The sequence below is a fragment of the Condylura cristata genome, unplaced genomic scaffold (assembly GCF_000260355.1).
Source record: "Condylura cristata isolate star-nosed mole 26May11 unplaced genomic scaffold, ConCri1.0 scaffold00027, whole genome shotgun sequence".
Lineage (NCBI taxonomy): Eukaryota > Metazoa > Chordata > Mammalia > Eulipotyphla > Talpidae > Condylura > Condylura cristata.
Window position 1 is genome coordinate 20098951 of NW_004567128.1, and position 14956 is coordinate 20113906.

At 43.3% G+C, this 14956-nt stretch overlaps 1 protein-coding gene across 1 annotated transcript in view; it reads left to right on the top strand.

The window, feature by feature from the left end:
• Window positions 1-2603, top strand: part of LOC101636381 (cytochrome b-245 heavy chain) — a 35865-nt gene extending 33262 nt beyond the window's left edge. The window contains exon 13 of the mRNA XM_004689941.2: window positions 174-2603. Coding sequence (XP_004689998.1) covers window positions 174-300 — 127 coding nt within the window. The 3' untranslated portion in view covers window positions 301-2603. The remainder of the gene's footprint in view (window positions 1-173) is intronic.
• Window positions 2604-14956: the final 12353 nt, after the last annotated feature.

Genomic DNA, 14956 nt, shown 5'->3' on the forward strand with positions numbered 1-14956 from the left:
GGCCATTAATCAACAGAAAATCTCCTTACATGTTTTGGAATCTATTGGGCTGTCAGAAGAGTCATGACGTATTTTTCTGTTTTCTATACAAAAATGCTTCATTACATTTCCGACAACCTAATATTTTACCCAAAGCCTGAAACTGTCTTCTTTTCATTTCTTTTCCCAAAAAGTACCAGAATAGGCGTTTTCCTCTGCGGCCCCGAAGCCTTGGCTGAAACCCTCAGTAAACAGAGCATCTCCAACTCGGAGTCTGGCCCTCGGGGAGTGCACTTCATTTTCAATAAGGAAAACTTCTAACTGGTCTCTTCCACAAGGAAATCAATGTGGGTGATACTGCCAAACTCCCGAGTGATGCAAGTTGAAAACAGAAATCCCCCCCACCTCCGCTTTAATGAAAACCCCCCTAGAATGCATTGGTTTTCGCTAATGGTTGATGCTTTCAAAGATTGTTTGATAGTTGGCGCTTCATAGTTTCCAGAGCACTCTTACTTCTGTTTTTCCTCAGTAATGCAAGGGAAAGGTAGGCAAGGATTACTGGGCTCAGTTTTTTTGATAAGCAGAGGCTCCAAATGGTGAAGTAACTTCCCTAAGATTAGGAAGCTGAGACCTGACCAAGGCCTCTAAGTCCAGATTTGGATGGTCTTTCCTCAATAGCAGTCTGCTTGCAAATAGGTTTGTATATTTCCAGAAAGAAGAAGCCAACTGGGAGTGGGTATTCATTTTCCTCTTCATGTCATCGTTGTTATTATTGTTGTACAGGTGATATATGCTGAGAGGGATATAGAACTTACTAGTAACAGGACCAAAATGTGTGTAGTTCAGCAGCAGCCTAAGAGGTTCAGAGAGTCTATCTACAAAAGAATATTAGACTGGGATTAATGTCCTACCCTGTATTCAAAATGGCACCCAACAGAGAGTGGCCACTTAGTGAAAGTTTATTGAATGGGTGGATTGAAGGCACTGGAACCAAATAATGCCACGATAGAATTTATTGAAAGCCTTCCATAAAATTCTCTAAGAAAACCACTTCTACTATTCTTGTAGATCAAAGAAATCTGTTTCTCCTGAGGGTTTTGAATAGGCTATGGAAAAAGCAATAGAATGTCCTAGAGGTTTCCTCATATTCTTGCTGGAAGCAGGGAGGAGAGGCAAATGCAAGCAGAGACAGCCTCCTGACATCTAACTCTGGCCAGCTCCTCTAGTCCTGCTCCTGGAGCAGGAATACAAATGATTCTGTCTAAAAGGGCCTCCTCCAACTTGCACTTGTGAATTAGAAATTGAGTGGTGATAAATATATCTGATATACCCGTCTGGTTTAAATAGCACCCCCCCACTGATGTACTTAAATACACACAAAATGGATTTCATTTGTGTGACTAACAGTCTATTGTTGTATCAGCATCACTGTAGTAAAATTTGCATCCTAAAAACTAAAGTTCCCAACTTACTGTATTGGTATTAAAATCACACCCAGTGGAATGCTCTGGATATCTATGAATTCAGGAGAGAGTCTCTAAATCACTGTTAATATGGCCAGAAACAGTTTCACTTTTCTCAGAACTGTTCCTATGTGTGGGAACAAAACCCAGTTTTCTTTGCTCTACCCTCTGGATCCACAGATATTTAGAACTATTCAACGTTGTCCATGAGGAAGAGATGGAGGAGAGCTGGGAGGGAGGCAGAAGACTGAGACAGGAAGGAGAAAAGGAGAATGAGAGCAACAAAGGCAAAAGGGAAAGCTAGAGTCACTTTCTAGGTCACTTTCTAGATTCACTTTCTAGGTCAGATTTCTAAGCATTTTGAATGTATTGATGTCATCGAAGGAGGCATACACATACTCACTTTATTTTGATGACATACAGGCTTGAATCTGAAATTGTAATCACAAGTTTTGATGGTGGTTGGCTTTATTCAGGGGAGTAGTATGCACTAGGGAAAAGCTAGTTGTTCCTTGGGCTACCAAGGCACCCCAAGACGCCCAGGAAGCTTTCTGCTTAGAGAAACTCAGGTCTAGCCTATTCGTGTGCACCCCAGACTTCTGTTCATCCATCCAACAGATTTTATTGTGTTCTTACTGTGCCCCACGGTCTATGTCCATAGTTTCAGTTCTTTATACCAGAATATGTACAGGAGGGAACCTCACTTATGAGTCTGAGAATCTTGGACCTGACCTATTTGGCATAGGTAAAAACAATTCCATTCTTTCTTTGAAAAGGCTTTTCCAGGGTTTTCTGCTTTTGACACAAGCATCGTTACTGAAACAAAGGTATCTGCCCTGTGTTATCCTGGTTATGAGATGAAAAATGAGTGTCCAAGTGCTTGCCATTATGAAAGCCTCCTTTATCCTTCTCCCAAGCTTTCAGCATTTAGCATTCAGCATTTAGTAATAGGTGTTGAGCAAATGATTAAGCATTGCTTGTAATCTCAAGGCTATGAAGATTTTTGTTAGTTCTCCTGCTTTTGCAATATTATCTTTATGAATTTTGAATACTCGTAGGTGTTTGATATGAATAGTTGGGGGGCGGGCTAGGAGATAATTCCTAGGAACCATTATTGAAATTGCTGATCTATTAAAATGAATGAGCTCTCTTGATGTCTGTGTTATTGATCTCGATATTAAAATAAAATTCAGATAGTAAAGATTTTTATTGCCTCAGTGGGGTTGAAATTCTCTGCGATTTTGGTTATGACAACACTGAGCATAACATCCCGGGAGCCCTTGCAGCACTGGCATAAATGGTCTAAGGGAGAAGGGAGCGTCACCTCACACCATGCACAGGATTTCAAAGATAGAGAAGCCCTAATATAAGACCCCCCTTTTTTTCATGTCCACTTATCTTCTTGCTTCTAACTTTGCAATTAAGTATTATCCAATCAGATAATGTATGCGCACATGCACGGGTGTATTCATGGCTCCTGCTGGCCATTGTTCTGAAGGAGTCAACAAGCGATTGGCACTGTCTAGGAAATGGATAGAGATGTGGCCATTTGCTTCTATGGAAGTCAGCAAAGGCTGCCATGGGAAGCAATATCATTACCTGGAACAACTAACAGTATACTAATGCTGTTGACCTGCCGGACATTTCACATCCCTTCAGCCCTTCGTTCCTTGGGGACCCTAGAGGGTAGCCTTTGATGCCAGCTCTGTAGATAAGAAAACTGAGTTGAGAGAGGGTAATGATTGGCACCAACTAGACCTCCACTAGCAGGTAACTATGTCGACATTCGGTCCACATCTTTCTGCACAAAAATCCATATTCTTTATCCTTCACTAGCCGATCTGACAAGGCGGAAGTGAGTGGCAAGGATATTGTCCAAGCTGTTGTGTTGGGTCCAGATGCTGCACTATGACTAATTGGCGGACAGGGGCCCAAATCTCTAGGTTATACCACCTAAGCATCTTGGTGTCTTCGTTTAGAAACAACTCATTAAAACAATTCTTATAATTTTTACTTTTATTTATTTGTATTGTTTCAGTCTCATCAAGGTAAAACTGACAAAACTGTGTGCTATGTAAAGCGCACAGAGTAAAGTTCTGCACAGCTAAAGAAATAGTCACATCTAGTTTTTATGGCCTGACTTCCGTTCGAGAAGCCTTCTGCCTGTGGGTGGGGGCACCCTGGAGGGTGCCATGACTGCTGGTTCGGTGGTGCAGGTGTGCTGGGACATGTGGCCGCACGGGGCTTGAGGAGTGGGCTGTCTCTGCTCAGGCCACTGGTGTCCTGAGCAATGGCAGCTCTGAGAAACACGGCAGGGTGGGTGCAGTGGCTGCTGGGGCTGTTGGCCACGGTCCGTAGCTATGGACCAGAGAGGTAGTGGTTGCGACCGGGACTGTGGTGTGCACTCCGTGTGGGAACCAACTGCAGGTGCCCATGTGGCTGGGACCAACTGCAGACTCTTGGGGGTGTTGGGGCCACCCATGGGCTCGCTGGCAGCCACAGAGGCTGCTGTCAGTGTGCCATCCTGTGGCCCACACTGCCCCCTCTCCTTCATGCATACCGTGGAGGCTGGTAACGGAGGTTGGGCTACAGGGTACAAGAGGTGGGCACAGTGTTGTTGGCCAGTCACACAAGGCAGGGCAGAATCTGGGCCCACAAGCAGCTGCAGGAGGCTCTGGCCACGCAGATGCTCACTCACCTCCCACCACCACTGCCCACACCCCATGCATGCGTGATCCAGAGAACATTCATCACAGGTGTCGGGCCAGTGGCGTCAGATACACAGGCTCTGTGCGCATACATGGAAGTGGAAGCCCAAGGATGCAGATAGCTTCTGGGCTCCGGTGGGGGCAGAGAGGGGCTCGGAGGGTGGAGGTTTTATACTTGCCCAGCCACAGAACCCTTGGATGGCTGCCAGTGTGGTCTCAGCTCCTGCAGGAAGGGAAGGGGAGGAGATGGGCAAGGACTCGGCTGGTGTCAGCAAAAGGATTTTCTTGCTGGGTGAAAGCTGCCAAGATCTGCAGGGGGTCTGGGGCAGCCTTGCAGGCCATTGGCTTCATCAGTGGCAAAACCTGCTAAGCCTGTCTGCACAGGGCAGGGTTCCATGAAGCTGGATTTGTCCTGCTTCTCTTCCTTCCTGGCTAGCTCATTGAGTCTCCTTAGGTCTGTGTGGGGCGAAACAAGCAGGACCTTCACTCAGGGTCTGAGACTGAAGAACCTGCTCCCTCGCCCTGCTCTTCCTCTCCTGGATTGAGGAACTCTTTCTTGATGCTAAACTATGCCAGATGCGGAAATGGGATGATGCAGGCAAACTGATTGTCTTTCTTCTCCTGTCATTTTTCTCAGTTGTTGTTTATTTCTTTTCTGATTGTCATTCCACAGAGTTGCTTAAGTAGGCTCTAGAAGTCTCCCAGAGGCGCTTTTGTTCATGGACAACTAACTGTCCAATTATTGATCTTTGTGATTCAACAGGGAAGCTGGCCCCTCCCACCTCACCATTTACCCCACAGAACCTAATTTTTTATTTTTAAATCAGAATTATTTTGCTTGAAGAAAAGGAGACTCTAGTGACTCAGTAATGTTTATTAAATACCGTTTAATATTTATATTACTTATAAGCTTTTATTTCTGGCAGGGAATGGCCAGTCATTTCTCATATGGTGTGTGCTACAGAGTTATGAAATAAAATTGTGTGAGAAGGAAACAAAGTTAAAAAGAACAGAATTTCTCAATTGTGAATGCTGTGGAGCAGAAACCAAATAAAATGCTGACAGAGGCTAGAAAATCTGACCCCCACAGATTTCTAAAATCTTGACAAGTTAGCAAGCAGGTGACCCAATTCTTTGAAAAAAAAAAAAATGCAGCCATTATTATCCTGTGGTGGGTGGAGGATGACACAACTTAAATCACATATTCCAGTTAGAAAAATTATTGCTAAAAATAGATGACAGTATTAAGAAAAAGTGATATAGAGACATAATGGAATACTATTCAGCAATCAACAAAGATAAACTCATGCCATCCGCAGCAACATGGATGGAGCTGGAAGGTAATATGCTCAGTGAAATAAGCCAGAAAGAAAAAGAAAAAATATTGGATGGTTTCACTTATAGGAGGACCATAGAGAAACCAAATAAGGGACCAAGAAAAAAATAGCTGTAAGAAATGAAACAAAATTAACAGGAAAATATAAATCAGAGACATTCTGCAGGGCAGGGGGAGGAGAGGGATCAAACGGGAGGGAAGAACACAAGGAATGGATTGGTGGGCGGATTTTATGGGCACGACACCTGAAAGGAGAAAGCATGCATTGTACAAAAAAGGAATAATGATATGAAATCCATATATATATAATAACATTAAATTAAAAATATTACTACGGTTTAGCAAATTTTCAAGAAATCGGGACTGTAAAGAATCAGAAGGAACCAAATACTGACATATAATGTTTTAGGACAAGAGGAAGTACAAAGATTTACAGGACCAGCAGCTGCTGTGAACTTATAGATACTAGTTTGAAAGCTGATGACTTAGTGACTGTACCTGTCTGACTTTTAGAAGCAGCCCAAGGCATTGTATTCTGAAACTTTATTCTTCAGAGAAGCCTGTTCCAAATCCGGCAAACATGATTTATAGTTTCTAAAAAATAGGCTCAGAAGATCATCATAAATTTTAAAATTATATTAGAATATTAAGTAATTGTTACGTTTAGCATGATATGAGATCACTTAATTGCTAAACATTACTTTCTCTTTTCAGTCATGCAATTCCCAGTTGAAGTCACAATAACACCACTAACCCACTCTTATAGAAATAACTCAAGTCGGATGCGGGGGATTCAGAACAGAAGAAGTGAATCATCTTTGTCCTTCCTGGACAAGTACACTTTGCATGTGGTTGATAAGAAAAGAGAAGATTCATGCCAGCTAAACATCTCCTGATGATAATTAATGCATCTGTATGGACTGACATCCCCTAGGGCATGCTATTGGCATGTAGTTTTACTCCAGATCCCGCTCCTCAATGTCAATAGAGCTATCTGACCATCCTGTCCTCCAGTTGGGGACTCACACATCAGCGTCATTAACTTCTGACAGCTTCTATTGAGTGGGTGTTTCATACAATGTGCCCATCACTCTACCTTGTCTGAGTCCATGGACGCAAGCTATAAAACCCCAGGAGGAAAATAAATCTTGCACAAAGCATTCTACTGCTAGGGTCCACTGAGTAACTGATACACAGAAAATAAGTTCCAACATTACATAATCTGTAAACCCATTACAAAATCTAAGATTGCAGCAACCTCATGAGAGGAAAAATTAAAGCAAAATAAGACAAATCACAAAAGTTATCTCACAAAGGAGCAAGAAAACTGCTTTAAGCAGTACAAAAAGCTCTAAGATCCTGGATTAAAACCCCAAAAGTTTTGTTGGAAATTATGTTCAACCTATAATTCTGTACTCAGTTATCAACACCGAGGTATTTAGAAAGCAAAGCTTGAAGCAGCCACTAAAGCGCTGAGAATTTACATGGTAGATACAGTCCCAGGGTGTTTGGGGTGAGAACCAGAGATGTGAAGATGGTAAATGTGCAGCACCATTGCATTGGTCACTAATTTCACAATGAACCCCCAAATCAGATGTGTATGCTAGGTGCATATCTCTTCTCTGGAAAGTCATCAAAACCACTTGCAAGTGATCCAAGTAGGAGACAAAGGAATGTGAAAAGATCTTCATAGTATATCCCTCTTGCCTGATTTCCATTGGTCAAGATTAACTCCATGGGAATATATCCCTGTGATATTGTGATCATAAAACACACACACACACACATATACACACACATACACGTTGGCCTTCATTCCAGGTTTCTGGCCACCCATCCTAAAACCTTTTGTCATTTGCTAAGCAATAAGAATAATGCAGATATTTAGTTTTAAACTCCAGTTCCTGACACAGGGCCCCTAAATCTCTTAGAATTTCCTGAGTGCTAGGCGTCTTTTGTTGTAAGGAGGCCATGTTTGGTGGACTCCTGCATTGCTTCAGGATGGGGCCTGGGCTCTTGTAAGACCAACTAATGCTTAGAAGCAAGGGGGATTCAGTCCACACTCCCATCCTCCAAAGAGGGGAGAGAAGCTGGATATTGAGTTAATAGTTTTCATAGTATTAAGTACACCAAACCTCCCATTGAGTTAATAGTTTTCATAGTATTAAGTACACCAAACCTCCCATAACCCGAAAAGTCACTTGAGACTGTAGTTTGGAAAAATAGGGAAGTCAACTAAAACAAATGAGGAAATGAGATCAAGAAAACAGTGGTTCTAACCCAAGAGAGCAGAGAAGGGGTCAAGGCAAGTGACGGGAGATGCTGAAATTCACTGGCATGCAGGGTAAGAACTCATTCCAAGAGGTAATCTTGGAAAATAATTCTGCCTTCAAACCTGGAATTTTAATTGGTGACAATATATGAGAGTAAAATTAGGTTGTGATGTTAAATAAACAGCTTAAAATTGGGTGCGAATAATGTGCACCTATTTTAGTAATTCCACTTACTTCGACAGAAATATTTAAAGTGTCACTTAAATGCAGTGCAGAATGGTTTCCAGATCTAGGGCCGCTGTAAGTTTTGGTGTACCTGTGAGCCTCTGGATGTAGGACTGAATGACGGCAGAAAAGTCCACGGAAATTGGAGAGGCTGTGAGGTACCACATGCACAGCCAGAAGCGACATTGTCCCCTTTATTAGTGTGCAAAATAGTTGACTGACTCCACTCTCCCCCTTTCAAACTCTTCACTTGACTTTCAGGAACCCTCACTCCTCTAGGTTGTTTTCTTACTTGACTGCCGATCCCACTTTTTCTCATTACATGGAAACCCCATGTGCTTAGACCAAAATCGTTGTCTCCCCCTCACTTTCTTCTCTTATGCCACATAGTCAAATCCTCCCAACCCAATCTTCAAAATATCCGATCACGTCTCATGACCTCCATTGCTACCACCCTGGCCTGAGTCACCATCATCTCTCACTTGCACAATTGCAATTGCCTCCTAACTGGGCTCTTTGCATCTGGCCTTACCCATCTACAGTCTTCTTTCCACACAGCAGGCCCCGAGATCATCCCAGTCGTCTACACAAAACCATCAGTGCTCTGTCACCTCACGTGGTCCTGTGGGAGCCAGTCGCCTATTTCCCATCACTCTTTCTCAGTCAGTTCTAGTCACACCAGCCACCCTGCTGTCCTCAAACACACCAAGGTTGGTTTCATTTCAGGTTCTTTACACTTGTGGTTCCCTCTGCCTAGAATGCATCTTTCCCACCAGTCTGCACCACGCAGTCTCTCACCGCTTTGAGATCTCAGTTGAAATATTGCCTTGATTTGAGAGGTTCTCTGACAATGCCATCTAAAATATCTACCCTGCCCCTGTCCCCTCCTTGAATCACCTCCACCGCCCTCCCCTGAGTTACTCCTTTAGTATTATATCTCTGGAGTACTTAGTGTCTGAACATACTTGTTTACTGCCTGCCTCTCCACTAGAATGTAGAGTTCCATGAGAGAGGAATTTTGTTTGTTTGTTTCCTCAGAGCCTGGAACAGTGTTTGGTAGACAGAGAACAACTAGGCCAAGGTTCACTGCAAGAATTACTGGCCTCACCCTCTGTGGCATGTGGGAAGAGATGAAGAAAGGATGGCAGGTGGCAGGTATGTGAGAGGAGGCCCTGGAGAGCCACTGAGGAATAATGATGTGATGGGTTTCATGTTGAACATGAAACTTTGAAACTTTACAACATGTATACATTTTATAGGAAAAGCTGGAGGTCCATGACCAAGAGATCAAAACTAGCTGAGAGCCATGGCTGTGCATTTTAGGGAAAGCACGCACTTGAGTAGACAATTGATGGCCTCCTTCTGTCCCCTGGTGGCCACACAGTTACATTGCACAGGGAGATACAGAACTTGGAGAAAACAAAATGAAAATTTCAAGGTAAATTTTTTTGAACACTGTACTTGTTCCCTGCCCCACCCAGAAGGAGAGTGGGGCAGGGAACCTGGAACTTCCCCTTTTCCTGGGACCACCCTGTTACATACTGATCACAAGTGTGTGCATGTGTTGAGTTTGCTGGGATGGAGCCCTCCTGGTGTTCATCTTCTATGAAATCCCACCGAGCTTCCTTACTCTGTGAGTTTAGCATCAAAGGAGACAAGCTAAGTGGGGGCTGTTACCCTGACAGTAGGTTTGGGTGTGGAAAAATCCCCTGCTGCCCAACCCCAGCATAGACAACCTCCGCTTATTACCATCTGCCAAATGTGTCAGCAAAAGGCATTCTCCTGTGGCTGGGAAGTTGGCACGGGGTCACCTCATGGGCCCACCAGCCTAGGATTGTGTACTGTATGATGAACCCTCGCTCCACTGCCTCTAGTCTCCCAATATGGCATCACTAACTTCCCCACTTGGACTGTCACTTAGAGGAATCTCCACCCCCAACCCTCTCCACTCCCCACCGCACACACCCCCCCTTGGATTATCCACTCTGTGTTTTTTTTTAAGATTATCTCTCTATCGATCTATCTATCCATGCATCCATCCAAGAGCTGGAATGTAGCAGAGATGTAGGGGGTGAGAGGATTTACCAGAGACAGAGTGGGGAGCAGAACAGGCAGATCCACGAAGTACACTGCAGAGGGGAGCAGCAGGTGGGTCAGGAGAGGCCTGCCACACCATGTGGGTCACCTCCTTGGTCAGGGATCGAACTCATGCTATCGTGTCTGCTGACAGTTTCATAGTGCCTAGTCTTAACCCCTTGTGCCACCAGGGAGGCCCCATTGTGTGTTTCTTACTTTTTCCTGAAAACATGTTGTTTGGTTTTGAATTTGTATGACTGGAGACTTTGTTTCAAAGATGTGTCCAGACAATAGTTGACCCCCTAAGCTAATGGTTCTCTGGAACAGCCTAGAAATCATCAGAGGGAAATCCAAAGGAGTATTTCAATTAGTTCCCAGCTCACTCTCCAACCCTAATTTAGTACATCAAGGATGGAGCATGGGCATTTGCATTTTAGCTAGCTAGCACTTCCGGTGTCCTCGCGTAGGTGGCTTATAGGCCATGTTGGGAAACTCTGACCAGAAGAGCAGCGGAAAAGATGAGGGTTCTAAAGCTCTCCCCTGGCACCATCTAAACCCTTAAAAGCAAAGAGTCAAGAAATTTGCAAATGTCATGTGTACAGTTGACTAACTTAGACAATCATATGACTCGATATCACCAAGACTCCTGGCCTGAAACTCTAATTACTCTGTTCTGCCTTTCTAGCTTCAAGGTCATGCCATTTTCCGCCAAGCTATTTGCTTCAAACTTCTTCCTCATTTAGGGCCAGCCTGAAGTATTTTCTGTTTATAACACTTTAGTTTTGTAAAGCCCTTTAACATATACTAAGAGGAAAAAATATCAGAGAAGAGTACCAGAGACAGATGCAAAGGGTTAATTTGGCATCAAAACTGTTAGATGAATAGACTCTTGATTTGAATGTTATACTTCATGTTATTAAAGTTAGAGAGAACCCAATCTATTTCCTTCATCTCATACATGAATGAAGTACAGATTAGAAAGGTGAAATGGTAACTTCAAAACCACACAGCCAACTGAAGGTGGAGCCAGGATGGAGGTGCAGAACTTCCCAATCACGTGCACCGTTGGTGACAGGGAGCTGGAGTTACGGTGTAGGTGAAGGCGGCCCCCGTGGATAGCTCTCTCTGAGATTTTATTTCATTTATTTAAACTTTTTTGTTCATGAAACCTTTAGGAGTGATCTTTATTTTTTTTTTTTTGAAGGCCTATTGACCTACCACTGGTTTATAAAACTATGTAAGTTCAGGATTATAGCTCAAACCTCGTGTATATACCTGCGATTTTACATATCCCCACAAATCTTATTCCGCTTAATATATGAGAAACCAAACCGTATGACATCCTTATTTTTTGTTCTGCCTGGTTCCCTAGGCTCACCAGTCTAGAGTTCCAAAGATTCAAACTCCATTATCTCCCTTACATTATACATTTTCCTCCTATTTGCATTGCAATTGCTGTGGTTCACAGGGGTCATCCTGAAGAAACCCTGTTGTATTGTATGCAGCACGCATGCGCACACACACAGGATTACGTATAAAGAAATGGGCAAGTATGTCATCCCAAGCATGACAGGAAGGACCAGTGAGTATGGTTGCTAGGCTTTTCTAGGAGGTATGCTGTGATTCACAAGGAATTCCATTTTAGAATGATTTTTTTTTAAGATTTATTTATTTGTGCATACAGAACTGGGGTACAGGCCAGAGGTGCAGGGGCGGCGAGAGGCTTCACCAGAGACAGAGTGGGGAGCAGAACAGGCAGATCGACGAAGTACACTGCTGAGGGGAGCCGCGGGCGGGTCAGGAGAGGTCTGCCGCGCCATGTGGTCACTCATGCAGAAGTGGCTTAAGATTCTTAGTGCTGTGCTTTAACCCGCTGCGCCACCAGGGAGGGCCAGAATGAATATTTTTAACGACTGGCACAGGGTCGCTTTAGTTATGTGTATATCTGTTATACTGTTATTGCATATATACAGTATATATTATAAATAAGATATTATACATAATTATTTATATAAATTGTATTGTATACATGTGTATTGTACATGGGAGGGAAGCTTGTTATTTTCAACTCTTCAATGTTTTTCTCACATCTTAAAAGAAGTTCTCAAATTACAGAAGAAATACAATATGTTATGATTTAAAGGGTACACATCTTATCACTCAATAATTGTACTTTTAAATATTTTAGAAGGCCTCCCTGGTGCTGTAGCAGGTTAAAGCTCTGCACTATGAAGCTCTCTGCAGCCACTGTGGACACGAGTTCAATCCCCAGCCAGGGAGGTGACCCACATGGTGAAGCAGACCTCTCCTGCTGCTCCCTTCAGCAGTGTATTTCAGTAGATCTGCCTGTTCTGTGCCCCACTAAGTCTCACCTCCCTCTGCATCTCTGGCCTGTACCCCAGTTCTTATATGCATAAATAAATAACTCTAAACATTTTTTAGAGAAACACATGCCCACAGGTGCAAAGGGGTGTATGCAAATATATTCATAGCAGCACTGTGAGCATGGAATATTGGAAACCACCTTAAATGTCCATCAATAGGAAAAGGAATGAACTCTTGGCCTACATATTCCATATGAAACAATATAGCAGCCAAAAGAAATATGCCCCCCACACACACACATTTTGCTATGGGAAGAGGTCCCAAGGTATACTCCATTGCCTAAAGGGAGTGATCAACAGAATAACAGATATTACATATAATTTTCTAATAGTAAATGCATTTGCATATATAAACGTAACGGGGAACCAGGAATCAAATACATCAAAATGACAGCATTAGCCTTGCAGTGGGTGGTGAGGTAGGAGGTCAAAAGGAGATAGATGGAGGGTTACAGTCTTGCTAGACTTGTTATATGACAATGCTTTGCATCATATTACATTCCTGTACTGTATGGTTTAAATTTTCAAAAATAACATTCAATTGTCTCTTTCTAACCAAATAATAATAAGGAAAAAGTGATAGATACTTTCTACTTTCTACTCCATAATTTGCTTATGTCTTCCCCTTCATTGGTGAACATTTTGGTTGTTTCCTTTTTTTTTTTTCAAACATCGTTGCAAGCAGAACAAGATTACTTTTTATCCCATCCTATTATTATTTCTGTTGTGTAGATTCTTAGCACTTTAGACAAGGCTAGAGTATTTAAAATTTTGATAGATGCCACCAAATTGCCCTCCAAAAGAGCATACTACTGCTTCATTGAATAGTAGCTTGGTGATAACTCCCTATTTCCATTATCAACATCTCAACAATAGCAGCTACTTCAAGATAAACTCTGCCTAAGTCAACAGTGGGCTTAATTCCTTCCCAATGCCTGTTGACCACTGGTAGGACAAGTGCAGGGTTTGCCACATTAGCCAATCAGTGAAGGAGACTAGGGAAGGTGGGAGGGGCAAGAAGGGACTGACAGCAGCCTAATTCTGCAGAGACCCTGAAGCAGAGACAAACTAATGACCCCCCTGGGCCTTGTTGACCGCAGACATGTTTTCTTCAGCTCATACCATGGCAGGTTACAACCGTGTCTAAAAGAATCCGAATCTTTGCCAAGCGTTAAGGAAGCAGGAATTCCCATTCATGCTCCCTTCGATGTGGTTCTCCAAGTGAACAATCAGCAAGTCTTATAATATTTTGATCTTTACATTTTTACTCAGCCCTGTCCTGGGTCCCAACAAACAGGGGTGGGGCCCTCCCTGGTGGCACAGAAGCCAGCCCCAACTGCTTCCGTACGTTTGATCCCTGACCAGCAGACCTCTCCTGACCCGCCCTCAGTTCCCCTCAGCAGTGTATTTCAGTCAGTCTGCCTGTTCTGCTCCCCACACTGCCTCTGGTGAATCCTCTCACCCCCTGCACCTCTGGCCTACACCCCAGTTCTGTATGCATAAATAAAAATAAATCTTTAATGAGGCAAAGAGGAGTAAGGTCAAAGTAGGTGGATCACAATGGAATATAAGCAGTTTGTGGTTTGGTGGTGACTGTGACTGCCTGAAAGGGCAAATGCTACACTTCCAAAACAAAACATTATTGGAAAAAAAAATGTTACCCCATAAAACAGACTATTAAAATCTACGCTTTTGTAAAGACCACTATATAAATTGAGTAGATGCTGGACATACTTAAGCAATTTTAAATAAATACACACCTTTGTTTTTACTTTCAAAAAAAGAAAAAAAAATCCCCGACTTAGTTAAATAGAGCTGCAAAGAAACGTCCTCTAAGGTTCTCAGCACCAGGCATCTCAGAGTGGGGATGGCTGCTCGTTTTGTGACTTACAGGAAAGACAGATACCACATCAGTGCCAAATGCCCAGTGTTTTTCCTGAGACCCTTGGACACCGTTTTAGGAAGAGACACTCTGTGAAGCAATTAGGGGCAATTTCTCACTATGCCTGGGTGAATACATCCTGCAGACCTAGGAAGACAAGGAGTGATGGAGTGACAGGAAGTGGGACCACAGTGAGAATGAGTTTGCAGCTAGACAAGATGGACGAGACTGTCCCAGACCCCTGAGGTTGATGTATATGGATGGCAGCCATCTAATTGTGTTAAGGACTGAATGCTTGACACACAAAGGTCAACTGCCCAGAATTACCAGTCATTGAACGTATTGTAAGAGAGCAGTGAGTCTCACAGTTCCCCTGACTGCTGAGTGGGAGGCTGGGGTGCAGCAGGGCTGACTGGTAGACTTTGAAAGAACAGCTTCTGTTGCTTTTCCAGCTTTGCCTTACACCTTGGTATCTCAGCTGCTGCACTGCTAGTAGGATACTGGCCAGTTAATCTCTTTCCTTCTCCCCAACCCCTTGTAAATAAATCTTTTTAAAACTAGTAAGTAAATAAATAAATGACAGGACCTCCCTGGTGGTGCAAGGGGTGAAAGCACAGCACTATGAAGCTG